The following is a 19,539-nucleotide window of genomic DNA, read 5'->3' on the forward strand; positions in this document are numbered from 1 at the left end:
CACACACACACACACACATTCACAAACACACACAAACACATACAAACAAACACACACACACACACACACACACACACACACACACACACACACACACAAACACACACATACAGAAAGATTCAGATTCCTCCACTTGACTACAATCAAAAAGTTCACTCACAAAAAAGGTAAAGTCGGAGAAGAGATTCATCCATTTATCCACCACAGTGTGGGATCCATGGATATGAATACATGAATATGAGCTGCATGGTGTGGATGCCGGCGTGGCAGCCAGACGAAGGGGGGCTCACGTTGCAGGCGTCCTGAGCTCCAGATGGGACCCCGGCACACAGCATGCGGGCCGTCACCGGATCAAACCGCTTCTTACACTCACTGGGACTCAGCAGGCGCACCTGGGCCTTCTGCAGCACGGCCGGCAGAACCTTGTCTGGGACAGGAAGGGGAGGAGCCGACATGAGGATCTGTTAGGGGATTTTGCTGACGCTTTTATCCAAAGCGTCTTACAACCACTCATTCACACACCAATGCCGAAGTCAACCACAGGGCGACAGCCAGGGGGAGGTGCCTTGCTCAGGGACACCTCGACACTCAGCTAGGAGGAGCCGGGGTTCGAACTAGCAACCTTCCGGTTACCAGTCAACCCGCTCTACCTCCTGAGCAACTCTCAGTTATTTGACCTTATTTTGGAATTATTTTTTATATTCTATTTACTATTTTCTTCTTTATTCCATTTTCCTTCTGATATCTTAACCAAGTTTATCAGCCTCCTTTTCTTCCTCCTTCCTACCGTTTGTTTAATATCTACATGTGAAAGCTTAAGTAAAACATTTTGTAAATTATTATTATTATTAAAGGACCAATACTACAGGGCTTGTACATTAGACTTCATCATGAGATGTCTTGTTGGCTATAATCTGGCCTTTTGGGAGCACTCCAGAGTAAAATCCTAAAACAACATAAATATTCCATAACCTACGCTTCCGACACGTCTCACATGAACAACGCTGTGAGCACGTTTCAAACACTACAGTGGATTAATCATTTAATGCTAAATTACTAAACCAAAAAAGTACTGTGTTGTGTAGCATCTTACCCTAGCTATCTTTGTTGTATACAGGGAATGGGTTAACCTAGTGATTGTTAGTGCTTTGCACTTGTTTATATGAACATCCTTACTGTACCAACAGCGATATATTGCTTCTCCTTCTTCTGACAAATGCACTTTTTGTAAGTCGCTTTGTAAAAACACAGCGACTACGAATACTAAAGCTAACACTCCAGTGCTCCTATGCTTACTAAATGGCGAGCCCTCTATACATCCCAGAGACCACGCACCGTCCTCGGAGCGGTAGCCCCAGCCGGTGACCCAGCAGGGCCGGTGCAGGCCGGGGGTGTAGGAGGGGGTGGGCAGGCAGACGGGCTGAACCAGGGGGGCCAGCGAGGCGGGCCAGGGCCTCCGGAGCCGCAACAGGGCCACGTCGTAGTCGAAGCTGCTGGCGTCGTAGAACTCGTGCACCACAATGTGCTGGATCTCAGCCACGTGGCGCGCCTCGCCCCGCGTCACCATGCCCAGGTGGGCCCTCCACGACCGGGGGTCCGCCAGCCTGGGGGGGGGACAAAGGTCAGGTTTGGATCAGGTCAAAGGTCAAAGGGGGGGGGGGGTATAAAATACTCAGCAATGAAAACGTGCTATATGTTATGTATTATTGACCAGTTTCTAAATCTAGGATCTTATTTGTACATAGATATGTACATAGATACATAGAAATGTAGTGCTGACTTATCTCTAGATCTTCTGACATACATGGACCTAACAGGACCTAACAGGACCTAGACCTAAGAGAACCTAGACCTAACAGGACCTAACAGGACCTAGACCTAACGGGACCTAAAAGGACCTAACAGGACTTAACAGTACCTAGACTTAACAGGACCTAGACCTAACAGGACCTATCAGAACGTAACAGGACCTAGACCTAACAGGACCTAACAGGACCTAGACCTAACAAGACCTAGACCTAACAGGGCCTAACAGGGCCTAACAGGACCTAACAGGACCTAGACCTAACAGGACACAAATGCATAACACACAACACAATAATGCAAGCTTGCGTAAAGGTCCCATTTGGAGAAAAGACTAGACTACATCGGGTTCTCTTAAGTCTCTTGTATTTCCACAACGAGACTCGTAGTGGGGGTTATCACGCACATGGTTGAGAAGGAATTGGGAACCCGCGACATGGAGTAAAAGGGATTGTTGCCCACTACCCGCTTCCTGCTGCCCGCTGCCAGCTTCCTGCTGCCCGCTGCTGGGGGCAGCGGGGCCCCGGTGGGAGACAATTGCGGGCAACAATCCCCTTCTCCTCCATTTCGCGGTTCAGTCTGTACTTAATATTGACGTGGAAGAACCAGAGGCGTCTGAGAACCCGACGCAGTTGTTTGAGATTCATAATATCATCCGGAGGCGCAAACAGCTTTTGACCATGATAATATATATTATATTATATAGATATCTAAATATAATGTGATATTATTTAGATATAGAGCTCCAGGACTCCCGCCGGAGCACCCGGAGTGTTCAGTGTTCCACTGTAAACACTAGCGCATGGTACCGTGGCCGCAAGCTGCTCAGGGCCACACCCCCACCCTCCACCTTGACCCGCCTCTAAAAACAGCTCATTGTGGGACTGGGTCGTAGTGGCTGTAATTCTGCACCAAGGCTGAATTTTTTGAATGTCTTCAAGTACTGTATTAGGGGCCCACTAACACCTATATATAAGCATCCATAAAGTAGCATGCCATGGGATCTTTAACAGCGTACTTGCATACTAAGAACCTTTTATGGAGCTCTGACCATGACCTAACTTGCTGAACTTGATTTGACTCCACTGAAAAGGAAACACTGTTTAAGTGTTATTTAAGTGTTAAATGTGGGAAATAATAAATAATTGAAAAAATAAATAACTATCCTACACCAAGGAGGGTGGAAGGTACGGGTCGGTTCAGTCTGCAAAGGTGCGGAACGGGTCGTGTTTTCGTCGTTGTCCAGAAATACCTCGCAGTTAGGCTACTGTGTTTGTTTGTTATTATCCCCCTGTTGCACGGAAGGGATGATTCTGTCGACCAATCAACGGATGGCATGTGTAGCTCAAACTTGCCGGGATCCTTTCAGGCTCCCAGTACATCAACGGAGGAGCACTGCGAGACGAACCGGCTCAATACGGCTCAGTCCGGGTCACAGCCACTTTTGGCGGTGGAAACGCGACCCGTGCCGCACCTTTGCAGACTGAACCAACCCGCACCCTGCAGTGGAAATGCGCCATTACAGGACCTAACAGGACTTAGACCTAACATGACCCAGACCTAACACGACCTAGACAAACCACTGTTATTTCAATAGCAAGATAATTTGTACTGTCGAATCATCAGTGTGACAGTTAATATTAACAATAACGAGGTGATAATGATCATAATAATAATAACTTGTTTCACTCCCACCTTTCTTTGCTGAAGCAGTGGGCGGCCGATATCAGCCAATCAGCGGAGAGCACAGAGGCGCCACAGTACAGGTTCCCAGAGAAGAGCAGGCCCACTTGCCAAGGCCACTCCCCCTCCAGAGAGTTGGCTCCGCCCACAATACGGTCCAGGTTGCTAACCGGGGAGGGGAGGCCACAGTCTAGAGAGATGGTGATGAAGAAGAAGACAATAGTACACTGTGATGCTGGTTTGCCACTATACAGCAAAGGCCCTCACTACGTTACTGTTTATTATGAAAATGGACGCAAAAGTAATATGTGTGTCCGTGTACGTATCTATTGCATGTGTTTGTGTGTGTGTGTGTGTGTGTGTGTGTGTGTGTGTGTATTTGGGTGTGCTGTGTGTGGGGGTGTGTGGAGGGGTGTGTGTACCTTCACCTGGATTGAACCGTGAGAAACAGAGGACTGAATTATGTATGACAGACAGGTGGGCAGAAACCTCAGTAAGAGTAGCCATTCATTCTATCTGTATGTGTGTGTGTGTGTGTGTGTGTGTGTGTGTGTGTGTGTGTGTGTGTGTGTGTGTGTGTGTGTGTGTGTGTGTGTGTGTGTGCAGACATGTGTGTGTGTGTGTGTGTGTGTGTGTGTGTGTGTGTGTGTGTGTGTGTGTGTGTGCAGACATGTGTGTGTGTGTGTGTGTGTGTGTGTGTGTGTGTGTGCAGACATGTGTGTGTGTGTGTGTGTGTGTGTGTGTGTGTGTGTGTGTGTGTGTGTGTGTGTATGCACAGTACAGTGATCAGAGACTCCCAGGTCATCAGGTTTGTAATAATGAAACAACCCTCGGGCTGGGAAATAAATACAGCTGGTGTTCTGTAAGCTCAGACAGTAAGACTCTCTCTTTAAGTCGTGATTAAGCTAGGTGTAGACAGTGCGTGAACAGGTCCTTGTTAGACTCTCTCTTTAAGTTGTGATTAAGCTAGGTGTAGACAACACAGGGCGGCAGCGGGCCAGAAGACCAAGCCCTTGCAGGGTGGTTTTAAAATGTGAGTAAAGTGTCTTCATGTATCATGACAATCACTTGAATATGTGTGTATGTGTGTATGTGTCTGTGTGTGTGTGTGTGTGTGTGTGTGTGTCTGTGTGGGTGTGCCTGTGTCTGTGTGCGTGTGTGTGTTTCTGTGTGTGTGCGTGTGCATATGCGTGCGTGTGCGTGTGTGTGCATGTGTGTGCATGTGCGTGTGCATGTGCGTGCGTGCGCATGTATGTGCATGTGTGTGTGTGTGTGTATGCATGTGCGTGCGTGCGTGCGTGCGTGCGTGTGTGCGTGTGTGCGTGTGTGTGTGTGTGTGTGCGTGTGTGCGTGCGGTTCAGGCTCTCACCGCAGTCCTCCTCGTCGCTCCGGTCCTGGCAGTCTGGAACACCGTCGCACCGGGCATTCTTCTTCAGGATGCAGGCACCGCTGCTGCACTGGTGGCTGATCCCAGAGCAGCTGGTCTCTGGTCCACACATGCAAACACACAGGGACTTGTGTTTTTAGGGGACAATTTACACAAATGCAGATTTCCACTTATTTTCACACTTTTGGTGAAGAAAACAGCAAAATGGCCCCCACTAACACCCACAACCACGTACACACACACGTACACACTAACACACATACACACACAAACATGTTCAGATGCGGATTAACGAACAGGCTTGCCTAGGCTGCAGCCTAGAGGCCCAGGTGTGCAAGGGGCCCTGGATTGGCCAGACTTTTTTCCATTTCTCATAAAATAATAAAAAGACTTGGCCCATAACAAGAATCATTAAAAAGTAAACAGCTGATTTTTTAGTAGCAGTGATTTAGTAAAGACTGTCTCAATGCTTTTATACATGGCACTCATTATTTTTTAGTAGTCTAGGGGCCAATGACCACCTTAATCCGCCCCTGCACACGTACACACGTGACCACACAGAACCCGCGGGGCATACCCTGGGTGCAGTTGAGCTCGTCCCGGCCATTGCTGCAGTCGCTGTGCCCGTTGCATACGTACAGAGGGTGGAGGGGGCTGGAGCCGCCACAGCTCTTCCTGGGCGGGGCTGGGGACATACAGGAAATAATTATTTGATCCCTCACTGATTTTGTAAGTTTGCCCACTATAATTGTAATGGTAGGTTTGTTTTAACTGTGAGAGACAGAATATCAAAAAGAAAATATATATAAATTGATTTGCAATAAGCATTTGGTCCCCTATCAACCATCACCTAAGAAAGTACCCCTGATCTCAACTCATTACCTGTATAAAAGACACCTGTCCACAGAATCGATCAATCAGAATCAGACTGGAATCAGACTCCAACCTCTCTATCATGGGCAAGCCCAAAGAGCTGTCTAAGGACATCAGGAATAAGATTGTAGACTTGCACAGGGCCGGAATGGGCTACAAGACCATTGGCCAGAAGCAAGATGAGAAGGTGACAACTATAGGTTAGATTATTCGAAAATGGAAGAAGCACAAAATGACTGTCAATCTTCCTCGGTCTGGGGCTCCACGCAAGATCTCCCCTCGTGGGGTATCAATGATAATGAGACAGGTGAGGGATCAGCCCAGAACTACATGGGAGGAGCTTGTAAATGATCTGAAGGCAGCTGGGACCACAGTTACCAAGAAAACCATTGGTAACACAAAAAAATCCTGCAGCGCCCATAAGGTCCCCCTGCTCAAGGTGGGGGCGGCATTAGCTCAGGAGGTAGAGCGGGTTGGCTGCTAACCGCAAGGTTGCTGGTTCAATCCCCGGCTCCTCCTAGCGGAGTGTCGCGGTGTACCTGAGCGAGATGCCTCACCCTAACTGCTCCTGATGCCCTGCATGGCTGACTGATGTCAGTGTCATGGTGAATGTCAGTCAACACTGTAAAGCGCTTTGGATAAAAGTGCTATATAAATGAGGACCATTTCAAGAAGGCACATGTACAGGCCTGTCTGAAGTTTGGCAATGAACACCTGGATGATTCAGAGAATGCTTGGCTGAAGGTGATTTGGTCAGATGAAACCAAAATTGAGCTCTTTGGTATCAATTTGACGTTCTGTGTTTGGAGGAAGAGGAATTCTGACTATGACCCCAAGAACACCATCCCCACTGTCAAGCATGGAGGTGGAAGCATTATGCTTTGGGGGTGTTTCTCTGCTAAGGGCACAGGTCGACTTCACCGCATCAAGGGAAAGATGGATGGGGCAGTTTAGGTGAAATCCTGGCTGACAACCTCCTTCTCTCAGCCAGGACATAAAAATGGGTCGTGGATGGGTCTTCCAGCACGACAAGGACCCAAAACATACAGCAAAGGCAACAAAGGAGTGGCTCAAGAAGAAGCACATTAAGGTCATGGAGTGGCCTAGCCAGTCTCCAGACCATAATCCCATCGAATATCTGTGGAGGGAGCTGAAGCTTCGAGTTGCAAAGCGACAGCCTCGAAACCTTAACGATTTGGAGAGGATCTGCAAAAAGGAGTGGTCCAAAATTCCTCCTGAGATGTGTGCAAACTTCGTCATCAACTACAAGAAACGTCTGACCTCTGATTTTCTGGATTTCTTTTTTGAGTTTCTGTCTCTTACTGTTGAAATAAACCTACCATTAAAATTATAGACCGTTAAATTCTTTATCAGCGGGCAAACTTGTAAAATCAGTGAGGGATCAAATAATTATTTCCTCCACTGTACATCCAAACAAGGATATTGAGGAAGTATTTAATAGGCCTACATTTTTAAAGTGGAAGAAATTATATGAAACACACTACGGTAATGCTGGGTACCCTGCGGGAAGATGGCGGCAATGTTGACGCATGCTTAGAAGCCGAATGCAATATCTAGTCAGTATATACAGAGTGTAACGATACGCATATTCATACTGAAATTCTTCGGTACAGGTCTAACGGTTCGATGCACATTTCATTTCGGTGCGTACCTAAATTTTTACTTTTTTTTTTAAAGAAAAACGTTTTTATTGATTAATTACACACTCTGTGAGTGTCTTGTCTTGTCCTGATGTTTTGTGTTGAGGACCACAATGAAAATAAGTCCTGAACTTTATTGTGTGTAAGGCATTTGTTTGATACAAAATCAAAATCAAATCAAATCCAGCATTTTTTAAAATAAAAATATAATTTTAACCCTGCTGTAAAACATACCGAACCGTAACTTAAAAACCGAGGTAGTACCGAATCGTGACTTTTGTGTATCTTTAAACCCCTAATATACAGTATATCTATGAGGAGGAACTATCCATGCTAGTCCTTTTTTTTGACATTTTAAACTAAATTGAGAAGCCAGTGGACGAGTCAGGGTCAGAGTGGACTGAACACTGCATTGTGAGGAGCTGAGACCACAGCTTCTGTTATGATCAACTGATGCATTGTAGGGTATCAAGGTAAGTCAGTGTGGCTCCCCAATGTCGTCTTTCCCACATGACAATCAATTCCCTGCATCCTCTGCTTTCCTCAGGTCGCCCCCACACTACAGGATATCGCATCGTAAACATACAACATATTAATACGACATATTAAATATGTTTAATATTAGCGATTTAGAATCAGTGAGGCCCATCGTTCAAACCCTACTCATCATACCCCCCACCACAGGAAAACCATCAACACATCTGGGCTCTGCTGACCAGAGTCTGAAGGAGGGAATCGGGCACAAAATGGGGCTAAATATCCTGTAGTGTGTATTAGTAGTACCAGCATTAGTGGTACCAGCATTAGTGGTACCAGCATTAGTGGTACCAGCATTAGTAGTACCAGCATTAGTGGTACCAGCATTAGTGATACCAGCATTAGTAGTACTATCATTAGTAGTACCAGCATTAGTAGTACCAGCATTAGTAGTATCAGCATAAATAGAAGTACCAGCATAAGTAGTAGTAACAGCATTAGTAGTACCAGCATTAGTAGTACCAGCATTAGTAGTACCAGCATTAGTGGTACCAGCCTTAGTGGTTCCAGCCTTAGTGGTATCAGCATAAGTAGTAGTACCAGCATTAGTAGTACCAGTATTAGTAGTACCAGTATTAGTGGTACCAGCATTAGTGGAACCAGCATTAGTGGAACCAGCTATTAGTAGTACCAGTATTAGTGGTACCAGCATAAGTAGTAGTACAAGCATTAGTGGTTCCAGCATTAGTGATACCAGCATTGGTAGTACCAGCATTGGTAGTACCAGCATTAGTAGTACCAGCATTAGTGGTACCAGCCTTAGTAATACCGGCATTAGTGGTACCAGCATTAGTGGTACCAGCATTAGAGGTACCAGCATTAGTAGTACCAGAATAAGTGGTTCCAGCATTAGTGATACCAGCATTAGAGGTACCAGCATTAGTGGTACCAGTATTAGTAGTACCAGAATAAGTGGTTCCAGCATTAGTCGTACTCTTAATAATAAAACATTTCAAAACAAAGTCAAATCTAATCATGTGACTGTGAAGGTAAAGCGGCCATACAGCAGAAGTGCTCGTCGCTCTCGTCCTGGCAGTCGTCCAGGCCGTCGCAGCGCTGATGCCTCTCCACACAGAACCCTGTGGAGCACAGGAAGTCACCCTGCTCGCACGCTGCCGGGGGGAGAGGTAGAAGCAGACAGAGAGAGAGAGAGGGGGGGGGGGAGAGAGAGAGAGAGAGAGAGAGAGAGAGAGAGAGAGAGAGAGAGAGAGAGAGAGAGAGAGAGAGAGAGAGAGGGGGGGGGAGAGAGAGAGGGGGGGGGGGGAAGAGAGGGGGAGAGAGAGAGGGACACACACAGAGATAGAGAGAGGCAGAGAAAGACAGAGATTGAGTGAGTGAGTGAGTGAGTGAGAGAGAGAGAGAGACACACACACACACACACACACGCATGCATGTCTGAGGTAGAATTAGCATGTTTAGCAAGCACCCCCAGCCCCCCCCTGTCTGCTCACGCTGGCTGAGGTTGTAGCTACTGTAGGCGGCCCTGAAGGGCATCTGGGCCTGGCGCGAGCTGCAGCGGAACTCCACCTCCGGGCTGCGGTGGGAGATCCGGAACACAGTGGAGTAGCCCACGTAGCTGCCACAGAATCTGGGGGAGACACACACACGGAACCAAACACACACACACACACACACACACACACACACACACACACACACACACATACACAATCACTGTTACGGTAGGGTAGCGTGTGCTTAGGGTTAGGGTCAGTACTGACGTCACACAGAGGGGGCGGTGTTGAGGGCTCATTAAGCCATTAATAACAGCTGGCTCGCAGGAGGTTCAGCAGGTGAGATTCGGAGTAAATGAAACATAACCCGATGGACACACGTTGCACGGTGACTTCTATGAGAGAACCTTTTAGGATTTATATATACAAGGTGGAATGAATAGCTGGCCTTAAGGCGCGGGCCGGTCAATGGGACTGACGGTTCACCCCACCGGGACCAGGGGCCGGTGCGGAGTGTCACAGAGAGAGAGCTGTTCGTGTGCGGTGGCTGTGGTCCTGGGGTGAGTACCTCTCACCTAACCCCCTAGATAGGTCAAATTGCACTCACCCAGGGAAAGCTTATGAACATACTACAAGTTCATCACACCACGCAGGGACAGGCTTTAGGTTATGGGCGGACTATCTGGAGGAATAACGAGCACGGTAGGTCAGAGTGTAACGATCACACACACACACACGCACGCACGCACGCACGCATGCACGCACGCACGCACACACAAGCACAATCACAGACACAATCCCAGACACACACACACACATTTTCTTTATTGTGTTTTATTTTTATCTAATTTTATCTAATTAGTATTGTTATTTGCTGTTCAAAGCCGTTGATACTGCTGCATTGAATATACATCAGGAAACAGCAAATGTTCAGCCATCGGAACATGTGACCGACCTTTAGCCATCTGCTTACTCAACCTGAACACTGATTGGGTCACAAAGTCCATGTGGGTGGGCTCAATGTCACAACAACCAATCAAATTGATAATTGGGATCGTCCCTTCTAGATGTCAGTTATCAAATCCTGAATGATTGATACCTAGCCACCAATAGCATGTTAGCCACGGTAACGGATCACTGTGCATGGGGAGTGTCCGTGCGCAGCTGTGCGAGTGGAGCGTCCGTGCGCAGCTGTGCGCGTGGAGTGTGGGCGCATACGTACATGAGCTGGTTGACCTTCCACCAGCCGTGGGTGCAGGGGTGCTTCAGGTCCTTGGGTCTCAGGATGTAGTTGTGGAACTTGAGGCTGACGCCCAGAGACGGGCTGGGGGTCTGACAGAGAAACACACCCATCCAATCAGATCACAGGCATGTGGGCTACATGGGATTATGTTTGAGTGCTTGAGTGTGTGTGCCTGTGTGTGTGTGTGTGTGTGTGTGTGTGTGTGTGTGTGTGTGTGTGTGTTTGTGTATGAGTGTGTGTTTGCATGTATGTGTGCGCATGCGTGTGTGTGCCTGCGTGCCAGTGCATTCGTGTGTGTGTGTGGTACCCTAAACAGCCAGGTGCAGATGCATTTGGGTGGCAGCAGGCTGGGGTGGAAGGGGCTGTAGATGTGTCCGGTGTAGCCGGCGTCCTCCTGGGTCTCAACGTGAGACAAACACACTGACACACACACATTGTCAACACCAGAGAAAGAGCTCAACTATCTCATCAATTAGAAAGACACTTTGAGCTAAAGCAATTTACAGTCACTGTAGAGAGGAGATCAGACATGGAACACGTTCCGCTTCACCGCACGTCTGTGGTCCATAGACGTTTTTACACTGCCAAATATGCCCGTTTTATGCACGCCTTTTTCCCGGCATGGTCCGCGCATTTTCACTGCCCAAGGTAAATTGCCTGCTTGAGCAATAACCCAAATTTACCCTCCTGGACCCTACACACATTGGCGGTTTCATTTTGATGTAAATGTGATTAGACAAAAAAAAAACAAGCAAATTATTCTAAAGAGGTCTAGACTCTGTGCGTAGCCCCGCCTTCTCCAGTGAACCAAGATAGCCGGCACCGTGACGAACGGGGGATTGTACCCCCTTGGTTTTACAGGCAAGATGGTGAAATTGCTGGGCGTGCCGAACCGACCGAACCGGCTTGGCAGTGTAAAAATGCCTTGTGATGTGACATTAAAGGGGTGATATCATGCTTTTTTAGGGTTAATAATTGCATTTTGGGTTACTACTAGATTAAGGTCACATGCCTGTATGTTAGAAAAAACCCTTATTATTCTCACACTGTTAATTTCTGCAAAAAGTCTGTTTTGTATCATGTTGCTTTAAGGCCCGCCTCCCGAGTAGCCCGGTCTGCTGTGATTGGTCAGCACGCCCACTCTGTTGCGATTGGTCAAACGCTTTGTGCATGTGCCGGCAAATTCACACCCCCGAGAAGTTGTAAAAATTGCGGGTAGCTGGAAGATGTCTGACGTTGCACTAACACTGTTACGGAAGGAAAGTTTGAGCGCAAACTAGCTGTTTCACACACGGCGTTCTCGGTGGCGCGAATACCCCCTCTGGCTTGGACTTAGATTTTTCAAGCTTAGCAGATGTAAAACATGCATATGTCATACAACAGTCCAAAGCAAAAAGAAAAGTCGAAAAAGCATGATATAAGCACCCCTTTAAGTCATCTAGCAGCGCTCTGATCCTGGTGTTCAGAGGTCCATTCAGGGTGAGGGCACCCTGCTCTAGACGTTTGGGTGGAACCCAGGGACCTAAACTGGGAGTCAGCCACTGGTAGCCAGTAATGCCCGTGTCACACTGTCCCGAAATTGACACCTGATGGACACACGATAAAGGAAATGTTCAAATTCGGCTCTGATCGTAAAAACATCCGGCCATTCGTGAGGGCATCTGAAGCCGTCGTATGACCGCCGGTGGAGTTTGTCGGGCTCCAGCAGCAACTTCGTGAGCGGTGCCAAAATCTTTGGCATGCCAAAGATTTGCCGAAGAACCTTGCAAAGGTTCATTTTCGTATTGAATTTGTGTGTCCATTTTGCCCTTCGTAAGGCCATTGTGATGGCATCTTGTCAAGTCGTTTGATGTTTGATGTGTGATCATCGGCACCATCGCCTCACGAAAACAATGCGAAGGAAACAAGAAGCTGCCTGATTGTCTTAGGAAGGCACCACGACTACGTGAAGCCCTCGCAATGCCGTTGTGTAGCAGTCGTATTAGAGTTCGATGACATCGAGATGGAACCACGGTGTCGGCGAAGACAGCCGAATTTGAGTAGCTCAAGCGTTTTCGATGTGTCATGGTAACGTGGACATATAAAAGGCCAGCCTCAGAGCATCTTCCTCAGTCAGTCCTGAGCAACTCTACAGAGCAGAGGCGTGTGTAACTCCCAAAGCTTCAATCACAATTAATCACAATTAAGTTCCTGGTTATTTGGCCTATATCAAAATGATTATATAGATATTGTCTCAGCTATTTTGACTGTGGGTACAGCAGGCGAGGTCAGCTCGACTCACTTCCAATAATTAAAAAAAACTTGTGACTTCAAAAAATGATTGCATTTATTTTACAATTAAAAAAATGAACAAAACTGCCCTTTAAATTAAGGAAATAATACTGGGAAACGAATAAACCATTATAAGCAACGAGTGAACTTAATAAGCGGTGTTAATACTTTTTTCAACTACCGCCTCTTTCCCTTGACGTTTAGTTTTCACCTGACAAACACACACCAGATACCTGCGCGCAAAGCCCGCACACAGACCCTACAGGTAGCAAAAAACAAAGCAGTCTCAGCATAAACAGTAGGCTATTATATAATATTAGTCCTGCAACGGGTCGGGTACCCGCATAAAATTTGCTAAAACAGGCGGATTGTAACGTCCGTTTTAGTCAACGATATGACGCTTGACTCTCAGCTGCGAAGAGACCTCGTCTGGTTCCAACAGCTGATCATTTGTCAGACGTGGAGCGGGGACTCCAGCGATGACACTGCGCTGCCCGAAGACTGCATAAATCGAGTGAAAGCCACCCAAAGTAGATCCTTTCGATGTTTTGGTGCGGATTTCATTTTGATCACGGATGACAGGTCGGATCTGGTGCTGAACTTTGCAGGTGCGGGTCTCAAAAAATGGATATGATTCATAAATAAACAAGTCAGACACCTTTAACAGAAAATCAATAGCTTCATTTGAACTGCTGCGACAAATATATTATATATCGATTATATAGATTATTTAGATATGATAGATATCTAAATATCAGATAGATAGATGATTATATGAAGGTGTTATACCAACGGGAGGTCACGTGACGCCTTCGTGACTTAGTTCAAATGCATCGTACCCTCAATACGACGTCTCGTGTGTGTGGTTCGGGTGCCATCGTTTGACCTTCTGTAGGCATTGTACTTGCTTCGGCTGTTGACCAAGTTCGGGGCCATCTTCGTGCAAAATTCAAAATTACACATTTGTGTGTTTATCTGGTGTCAATTTCGGGACAGTGTGACACGGGCATAACACCAGCCGGCCCCCGGCCCCTGCACCGCTACAGAGGAGCCCACTCACCTTCCTCCGCCACGGCCTGGAAGTGGCCCCTGAAGCTCTTGTTCCCTGGGGCCAGGCGGAAGGACAGCAGCATGACGTTGGACGTGGACACCAGGTAGAGGGGGGCGGTCACCGGGTCACACACCCTGTAGGGGTCACCAGGGGTCACCAGGGGGTCAACAGGCATAGTACCATAGTGTACCGTTTAGGATTGCCCATCGTGTTGTCAAAAGAGATACTCAGGCTTTCCAAAATCAATGGCCTTTTGTGGATGATTCATCTAACCTGTCTTTAATACAATGGAAACACTTCATACTAGTGGGAATCAAACCCCTAATGCCTTGCTCTTGAGCTAGACAGGAACACAACAGCAGTATGTACATTTCTAGATGCACCTTTTATTTATTCACAGATACATTTTTCATAATTGTTCTTGCATGACTTTGAGTTTGTCACAGAGCATTGTTATGAAACAACCTCCTCCTGATCCAACGAAGGAGTCTGAGGAGGGGAGGGTCCCGGCCCCACTGAAGGAGGTCTCACCTGTATAGAGTGCGCCCCCTCATGGGCAGCAGGGAGTCATAGACCGTCAGGGCGTCGCCCACACAGTCGCTAGGCTGGATGAGGAAGAAGCTGACTGTGAGGCGCACCACCGAGCCCGGTGCCGAGGTCAACTTGACGTGGCAGCTCACGCCGCCCCCCGGGGGGTCCAGCTCCAGGGCCACCGAGGTCCCGGAGAGAGGGGCATACGGCTTGTCCACACACTCTGAGCCTGGAGGAGACAGGAGCACACTCTGTCTAACTGGGGACTGAATCTGCATAGGATGCATGTAAGACGCATTAAAGCGTTTCATGCCTGTACGTTAGAAATACCCCTTATTATTCTCACACTGTTAATTTCTGCAAAACCAATTTCAGCATCTTTTAAAAACGTTCTCTTTTGTATCATGTCGCTTTAAGGCGCACCTCCTGAGTAGCCCAGTCTGCTGTGATTGGTCAGCAAGCCCACTCTGTTGCGATTAGTTGAACACTTTGCACGTGCGTCTGCAAATTCACACCCCCGAGAAGTTATAAACATTACGGGTAGCTGGGAGGCGGGACTTCTGAACTTCAGAACTGCCCAATGCACAGTCTGACATCACACTGTTACGGAAGTAAAGTTTAAGTGCGAACAAGCTGTTTCACACACTTATTTAGGGGGGGGGCAGACATAAAACATGTATACATAGGTCATACAACAGTCGGCAAAGGGAAAAGTCCAAAAAGCATGATATAACCCTTTTAAGTTAACATGTATGCTTACAAGCCGAAGGTAAGTTTTGTGTAAGTTACTTTGTTTGCTACAATCACATGTCAGTTGTGTGTAAGTTACATAGTATGCTACAATCATGTGTTAGTTGTGTGTAAGTTACAAGGTATGCTACAATCACATGTCAGTTGCGGTAAGTTACATTGTTTGCTACAATCACATGTCAGGTGCAAGTAAGTTGAATTTAAGTTAGATAATATTTATGCAAGTCACATTTAACTTGCATGTTAGTGAGTTAGTGTGCATGCAGGTGACTTATGTATAGGTGTCTAAACTAGGTGGCTTTCCTCAAGGAGGCCTACAACAAGGATATGAACATTGGGCTTCGAATCCAGAACTTTTCAAGGTTTTTGGAAGTCCCAACACCTTAACCACAACTCAACTATCTATCCAATAATTATTGATTTATTGTCCGGACACATTATAACAGTTTCCAAACAAACACTGTTCTGACCTGATGATGTGGATGTGTAGTCCGAACGCTGGGCAGCTGAGGGGAGATGAACAGTTATAACACACAGACACACACATGTTAATAATATATCATAACACACATCATGGACCCCCCCACACACACATAGACACATTAACAATCATAACACACAGACACACACATGTTTAAATATCATAACACACGTCATGGACCCACACGCATACATTACACACACATGCCAATGAATAAACCTTTTTAAATATTATAACACACAGACACACACATTAACAATCATAACACACACACACACAAACATTACATACACATTAACAATCAATAAAACTCTTTATATATCATATCAACACGTCATGGTCCCACACACACACACACACCGTACACATCCCCCCACCGTTGACGAGGATGGACTCGATGTCGACGGGCAGGCCCAGCAGGTACCCCACGGAGGTGCGGTTCTGCAGGCTGGTGAGCACAGAGTCCCGGAGGATGGCCCCCACACACTCTTCACACACGGCGGGACTCTTGAGGTGGGGCACCTCGAACACCATCCAGAAGTGGACCAGCACCCCGCCCAGGTTGTTGTTGCTGAGCAGGAGGACAGGGCAGAGGAGAGGCTTTCACCTGATTGGCTGTGACCAAAACAAGCTTTCACCTGGTTGGCTGTGACCACCAAAAGCTTTCACCTGGTTGGCCGTGACCACCACAGGGTTTCACCTAATTGGCTGTGACCACCACAGGGTTTCACCTGATTGGCTGTGACCACCACAGGGTTTCATCTGATTGGCTGTGCCAACCACAGGGTTTCACCTGATTGGCTGTGACCACCACAGGGTCTCATCTGATTGGCTGTGACCACCACAGTTAGTTTAGTTCAAACAAACATAACAAATGCTAAAGATTTGACTATGGTTTCCAGACTCTGTCGATGAACAGACAAACAATACACAAATAAGTCATATGAATGGAATGTTAATCAGTAAATATGATGTTTTAATAAGTATTCATTAGGGTAGAATGTCCATACTTCACTCTATAGTTGTGTTTCAGTGTACCTGAGGTCTGAAATGACGGCTTGCTTGTAAAGTTTTGCCACTGTTGACACTTTGTACACGTTGCTCAGCTGCAATACATCAGCAAAAATATAAATGATAAATTACACACACACACACACACACACACACACACACACACACACACACAGATGTTCTGTACAGTATATTCATTAGAGTACAGTACATTTATTAGCATTCAAAACCAAATGGTTGAAGGTTTCTTGTCACTGCAGTGCATACCACTAGTTCTATCTTCTTGGCCAAGGACAGGAACTCAGTGGAGTCTGCATGGCGATACTCAGGGATGAACTCCTCGTTAGCCATGCGGATCATCCCCGCAAAGTACACTCCGTTGTTGCTGTCCCTGCGGACTGAGGAGTCGTTGGAGACGGTAAAGGTTAAGGTCAGTAAACTGAATAATATATCCACCGGCCTGCGGTGTGTTGACCAGTGATGTACGAACGGACAGACATCAATGGAAGGTTCAAAGACAGACCCCTGATGAAGCATCACATATCGTGATCCCATCTCTGAACTAACAAAGCTGTATGAGAGATGGGAGAGATTTCATATTTATTTTTATGCGATTATTCATCACATATTTTATCTTCTCCATACATCATTAATCAGGAGCTGGTAAGGGGTATCATGCTCAAGGATGTCTGGTAGACGGTTGGGATTCAAACCCAAAACCTTTTGGCTAGTAGTCCAACACCGGATCCACCACTAATGAAACTAATCAGGAGGGCATGAAGATAAAGACATGGGTCGGCATGTTTCTCAGGAGGTAGAGCGGGTTGGCTTGGATCCCCGGCTCCTCCTAGAGTGTCGAGGTGTCCATGAGACACCTCACTCTTCTGCTGCTGATGAGCTGGCTGTTGCCTTGCATGGCTGACACCGGCGTCAGTGTAAATGTGTGTGTGAATGGGTGAATGTTAGGCAGTATTGTAAAGCACTTTGAGTGGCCACTGGTTAGAAAAGCGCTGTATACATGCTGTCCATTAACCATAACAGAAACTCTTTTTAAATCTAAAAAATTATTGAATAAGGCTTGGTTCTTGGCTCCACACTGTCCTGCCCCGTATGATGGCCTCACTAACAGAGCGCCTGACTCCTCAGGGGAACACCTACATGTGAAGACCCAGAGCAGTGCCCAGGTGGTCACCACCACGGCAAACACCACGGTTGTCACCACCACCACCAGGTAGGGGTAGCTCCACAGCCCTGGCCACAGCTCCTCCAACCTCTTCTTCCGGCTCCTCCTTTTGCGCCGGTGCCGGGTGTGGAGGTACTTCCTGCGTACCTGCTGCAGCGTGTGGTCCACCGTGGCCACCTCCACTGACACGTCCGCGACCTGTGGGGGACGGGGGGCGTGTCCTCACCGCGGGACACACAGACACATTTCAATGTTTTCAACGCCTGACTTCCATCTCCTCGGCAGTGACCTTTGTGAGATGGCCGTTAGATCAGATTGGGACGGGGGTTAATGGGGCTGAAGTGATTGGCTGATTGAATGACCTCATTTTAAGTAATCTAACCCCACCCCCCAAAACATGCATGTCAATGGTCCATGCTATGGAATGGAGCACTTTGGAATACATCCCCACACACACACACACACGCACACACACAGGCAGCTTGTGTACTATAGGGTTTATTTCTCCAACAGGAGCTCTACTATTGTCTGTCGTGCTGTTATCAATCAAGCTCATCTATGCTGGCTGCTGGTGTCCATTTCAGTAGAGTAGACAGTATGCAAATGAGCCCAGAGGGTCCTTTGTGTGTGTGTGTGTGTGTGTGTGTATGTGTGTGTGTGGGTCACACTCGGATGGAGTGAAGTGGATTAAAAAAGGAAATCGTTGTTCGCTCCAGGTCTTCGTTCAAAAGGACTTACAAGGCGGCGTGTGGGTGTGGGTTGAGAAGTATTGTTGATTGCTGATTAAAGAGTTTAATACTATAGGTTTGTGTGTGTGGGTGTGTGTGCGTCTGTGAACGTGTGTTTGTTTGTGTGTGTGTGTGTGTGTGTGTGTGTATGTTTATGTCAATGTGTGTGTATGCTTTGTAAATGTGTGTGTGTGTGTGTGTGTGTGTGTGTGTGTGTGTGTGTGTGTGTGTGTGTGTAAGCCCAGGACCCATCAGATGTAGGAGCACTCATTAAGTTACCAGGTACGTATACATTATTGATCAGTGTCATCCCATACTGCGCACTTAATACAGCACCACCTATGAGATAACGGCTATGGATGGGCTTGAGTGGATTATAAAGACAAGCTACTTACTTTTTGCTAAATGGGAACCAAAATGCTTTATAAGGGCTACAATGCTTTACAAGGGATACATAGTCTACTGGTCGTGTTAGAAAATATAATGCCCTCAAAGTCTAGCCTATGGATGTCTTCAGCACATATGCAGCATTAGGCCTATAGGAAGGTAAAGAGGGTGTTGAACTCTAACCCTAGTGGAAAAACATTGCTCTCTTCTACTTGCTCGCAAATGTGACTTGGCCTACTGAATTCATAATTTTAAGTTCATGAATAAATCCTATTTCACTTACGCTGGCGTTGTCGAGGTGAGACGGTGGAGCGTCTTCATCACCGCTCGCCGCGTCGTTGTCCATGCGCTCTTTGCCCATGACACGGAGACATCCCCTCGGCTGGCTTTAACAGAGGATAGCTCGGTGCTTCAACGGGTAGAGGTTCATTCTGATCATCAGGGACCCACAAACAAAACCAATCCACCGAGCCGAGCTTAGTGGAAAGCGCGCAAGGAGAGCAGC

The 19,539-nt window shown here is 47.1% G+C and overlaps 1 protein-coding gene across 1 annotated transcript in view; it reads right to left on the reverse strand.

The window, feature by feature from the left end:
- tmprss7 (transmembrane serine protease 7) overlaps positions 1-19,395 on the reverse strand; it is a gene marked incomplete at both ends in the record, with an annotated part of 19,726 nt that extends 331 nt beyond the window's left edge. Inside the window, 18 exons of the mRNA XM_084474848.1 lie at positions 291-427; positions 1,336-1,604; positions 3,499-3,676; positions 4,856-4,972; positions 5,451-5,558; positions 8,949-9,056; positions 9,396-9,532; positions 10,621-10,730; positions 10,949-11,061; positions 13,973-14,097; positions 14,495-14,723; positions 14,918-14,995; positions 15,715-15,750; positions 16,103-16,296; positions 16,764-16,831; positions 17,004-17,134; positions 17,895-18,117; positions 19,318-19,395. Of these exons, the coding sequence (XP_084330974.1) occupies positions 291-427; positions 1,336-1,604; positions 3,499-3,676; positions 4,856-4,972; positions 5,451-5,558; positions 8,949-9,056; positions 9,396-9,532; positions 10,621-10,730; positions 10,949-11,061; positions 13,973-14,097; positions 14,495-14,723; positions 14,918-14,995; positions 15,715-15,750; positions 16,103-16,296; positions 16,764-16,831; positions 17,004-17,134; positions 17,895-18,117; positions 19,318-19,395 (2,439 nt within the window). The remainder of the gene's footprint in view (positions 1-290; positions 428-1,335; positions 1,605-3,498; positions 3,677-4,855; positions 4,973-5,450; positions 5,559-8,948; positions 9,057-9,395; positions 9,533-10,620; positions 10,731-10,948; positions 11,062-13,972; positions 14,098-14,494; positions 14,724-14,917; positions 14,996-15,714; positions 15,751-16,102; positions 16,297-16,763; positions 16,832-17,003; positions 17,135-17,894; positions 18,118-19,317) is intronic.
- Between the last annotated feature and the right edge of the window lie 144 nt (positions 19,396-19,539).

The sequence above is a fragment of the Micromesistius poutassou genome, assembly GCF_964030765.1.
Source record: "Micromesistius poutassou genome assembly, chromosome: 11".
NCBI classification, from domain to species: domain Eukaryota; kingdom Metazoa; phylum Chordata; class Actinopteri; order Gadiformes; family Gadidae; genus Micromesistius; species Micromesistius poutassou.